Below are 3,654 nucleotides of genomic sequence, written 5' to 3' on the forward strand. Positions count from 1 at the left end.
ATCCGTAGAGTAGTTGATGTATGTCTGCAACAAAGTTTTCGTAATCTATTTTCAATGGAAATTAAGAATATAGCCTTTCTTTCATAAAATTTAATTTCTATTTCTTAAAATTCTTAAGTTATTCTTTCCTACTTTTTTGATTTTATGAAATGACGGTTGAGAGATTGTGTTTGTGGTGTTTTAGGATAAAAGTTGTATAATCCTATCTTTTCTCCTAGTTACTTACCTTTATTTGTATTTTTCAGTGAAAACCCCAACTGTGAACTAGGTTTCTCATATGCTTTTCTAGTTCATTTACTTGTGGCTTGAAGACTTCAGTTAACCTAGGAATTACCTGGGACCTTGTTAAAGTGTAGAATCTTCCTACCACCAGTCTCTCCCGTGAGATTCTGGCATTATCTTATCCTTAATTTACTTTGCATTTGTCCAGTTACTGTGTAAGTTGATTCCCTTAGAAGCAAAGAATGCCATCGTTCAGTGAGTTGTATCCATCCAGAACATTTGAAATTTACTGAGTATTTCAATTTTATTGAATGAGTTGGACACATTTTGAATTTAATAGGTTTTGGCCTGAGCAAATCTACTAATTACAACTTCGTTTCTATAGAACTGCAGTTTGTCGAGTGAAACGCTGTCTGTTCACAAACTGGGAATTGCCTATATTCTTCTGAGAGCTACCCATTCCTACTTGAGGGAGACCTCAAGTGACAAGTGCTCAGCTCTTCTGTTGCCTCTAAGATAAATGTTTTATTAAGCTTAGAGGTGGGTTAAACCGCTGTGTTCTAAATGAACCCGTTAAGCTTTTCAACCTGCCCCATAAAGCGACCCGTAACTTCTCACTGTATTATTATTTGCTTTGAGATTGCCCTGTAAAAGGCAAGGTAACTGGTGGCTGGGCTAGGGACCGGGTGAGGCAGGCGAGTTCCTTCAGTGCCCCGGGCCTCGCGAAGCGCCCTGGTAGAGCCTGGGATACACTTTTCCCCCGGGCGCAGCTGAAAAGGGCTGAGCAGCAGAGCGCTCCCCGGGGGCATTGTGTGTGAGCTGGCCTGGAGATCCCAGGCCCAGGGGGCAGCTCCACCCGAGAAGACTAGACACGCCTCAGACCGGGCAAACTCCCGGCCTCCTCTGGCCTCAAGCCAGCAGCCGCCGCCCGCCACCTCTTTTCCTCCTCCGCAGCTGCCCTGGCCGCCCCGCCGGGCCCCGAACTCGCCGGCGCCTGAGAGCGCGGCCCCTCGGCCCACGGCGCTGGCAGCGCGGCTGGGACGGGACCGATGTGGCGCATGCGTGGTAGCGCCACCAGGCGCGGGAGCTGTGGCGGCGGGGAAGGCGGCGGGGACAGCCGCGGGCAAGGCCGCCCAGGCCGCGTTCGTGGGGGTGGCGGCAGCGGCGGCGGCGTGGGCTGGCGAGGCCGTGCGGGCGGCGCCCGACAGCAGCTGGAGGAGCGGTTCGCCGACTTGGCGGCGAGCCATCTGGAGGCCATCTGCGCGCGGGACGAGCGGGACCGGCAGAACGCGAGGCTGCGCGAGGAGAACGCCCGGCTGCGGCTCGAGAACCGGCGGCTGAAGCGCGAGAACCGCAGCCTCTTTCGTCAGGCCTTGCGGTTCCCTGGCGAGGGCAGCGACGGGGCGTCCGCGGACTCGGCGAGGGCGACCCCGGTCCCGGAGGAGGCCAGCATGAACCGGAGGGCGAGGGGCGGCGGCCCCGAGGACGAGCCGGGGAGTCCCAGGGCCCTTAGAGCCCGGCTTGAGAAGCTGGAAGCCATGTACCGCCGGGCCTTGCTGCAGCTGCACCTCGAACAGAGGGGGCCGCGACCGCGTGGCGATAAGGAGGAGCCCTCTCTGGGCAGCCCAGACTCAGGCCTCCAAGTGCCACAGCCAGAGCCCTCCGAGCCCTGGCCATAGCCCGAGGCTGCAGGCTGGAGAGGCGGAGCCTCGCGCAGGCTCCTCCTCCGGTCAGTGCTGCCCCCACCTGGCGCACGCGTGGGCCGCGCGCTCCCGCCTCCGGCCTGGGCCGGACACTTCCGGGGGGCGAGCTTTCTGCCCGCAGAGGTTGGGGAGAGGTTGGGGAGGGCGTGGGGCTGTCTGAGTCCCGCCATGTACAGAGCACCTGTCTCTGGCGCCTGCTAGTTCGGTGGAGAGAGACCTAGCACCGGAGGGGCGGGCGTGAAGTGGGTGGCAGTCGATCCTTCCTAATGCCTGAACTTTTCTGGGTGTTGTAAGGACCTGTGGTATTTTTTCCTCTGTTTTTGTTCTTCCAGGGATGATAGTACATTTTGATTTGACTTGGTTTGTTTTTCATCGTCTCCTAAAGCCTCCAGCTAGTCTCTCTCATGTGGCCAACATTTTAAGTGTTTGGTTTGTTTTTATAAGTCGGTGTTACTTTGGTATCCTGTGAAATATCACCCTTGAATGCACAAGGTGATGTTTATAATTTAGAAACTCATGTCTGCCCTGGTTCTAGTCCCTACACATCTAATATATACTGATTTGTTAATCCCACTCCCCCATCATCCCCCTGCCTTGGGAAATTTTAAACTATCTTCTTATAAGTAATCCTTCGAATTGATAAATAAATTTGGTGCACGGAAACTAACCTAAAGCTATCCCACGACTGTTATTTAAAGTGTGTTAAGTTTTTATACATTTCCTTAATATCTGAACTTGATTATCCTTTGTAAGCTATCATTCTCTTTTCAGTTTATGTAACAATGATCTTTTAAAATAATCAAAAAATTAGATAATCTAAACATTATTTTGTAATTTGTGCACGTTTTAGACTTGACAGAATATAGCACACAGCCATTTTGCCTAATACTGCTGCTGCTAAGTCGCTTCAGTCGTGTCGGACTCTGTGCGACCCCATAGACGGCAGCCCACCGGGCTCCCCCGTCCCTGGGATTCTAGGCAAGAATACTGGAGTGGGTTGCCATTTCCTTCTCCAGTGCATGAAAGAGAAAAGTCAAAGTGAAGTTGCTCAGTCGTATCCGACTCTTTGCGACCCCATGGACTGCAGCCCACCAGGTTCCTCCGTCCATGGGATTTTCCAGGCAAGAGTACTGGAGTGGGGTGCCATTGCTTTCTCCCTAATACTGCTAATGTTTACAAATTTTTAAGAAATTAGGAATTATATGTGCATCAAAAGCGCCAAACAACATCATTTAAGTCTCAGTTGTAATTTCAATTCCAAAAAAATGAGATTAATCTTAACAGATATTCTAAGAACAGTTGATTGTATTTTGTCAGTGAATAACACTTTTGCCTATTAATGAAGAGGGTGACATTGTACTTGGTAGAGATCATACGTGTGAAGAGTGTTTAAGTGGTGGAAAACACTTCAGTTTAAGAATAATAAAAATAGTTTTTGTTACAGTTAGAAAAAAATCATAAATTAGAGTTTTGTTTTATTTGTGGCATACTCCAAAAGTTTCATAGCCTATTTTATGAAACAAGTTCTCAAGGAAAATAGTTTTGAGATTTTTCTAATCCTGGGTATTGAAGACACTTTGTACATTTCACTTAAAAATAGTTGATAGTTGTGAACATTAAGATCTTCTATGACCAAGAAATACTAGAAGAAACTTGGTGAGAATAAGTAGGTATGTGAAAAGTATTTCTTTCTAATAGGGAAAGAATTAAAACATTTTTAGGAGGCACT

General features: G+C 49.0%; 1 protein-coding gene across 1 annotated transcript; it reads left to right on the top strand.

Annotated features, from left to right (window-relative positions):
• The first annotated feature begins 1,080 nt into the window (after positions 1 to 1,080).
• Positions 1,081 to 2,592, top strand: TUSC1 (tumor suppressor candidate 1). The gene has a single exon (XM_040238152.1). It carries the CDS (start codon positions 1,272 to 1,274, stop codon positions 1,899 to 1,901), a length of 630 nt encoding a protein of 209 aa, XP_040094086.1. The 5' UTR covers positions 1,081 to 1,271; the 3' UTR covers positions 1,902 to 2,592.
• The last annotated feature ends 1,062 nt before the right edge of the window (positions 2,593 to 3,654 follow it).

Source organism: Oryx dammah, unplaced genomic scaffold (genome assembly GCF_014754425.2).
Source record: "Oryx dammah isolate SB20612 unplaced genomic scaffold, SCBI_Odam_1.1 HiC_scaffold_1, whole genome shotgun sequence".
Lineage (NCBI taxonomy): Eukaryota > Metazoa > Chordata > Mammalia > Artiodactyla > Bovidae > Oryx > Oryx dammah.

Excerpts from the sequence above, each read along its gene's own strand:
- TUSC1 (XM_040238152.1), top strand. The coding sequence starts at position 1,272 with ATGTGGCGCATGCGTGGTAGCGCCACCAGGCGCGGGAGCTGTGGCGGC.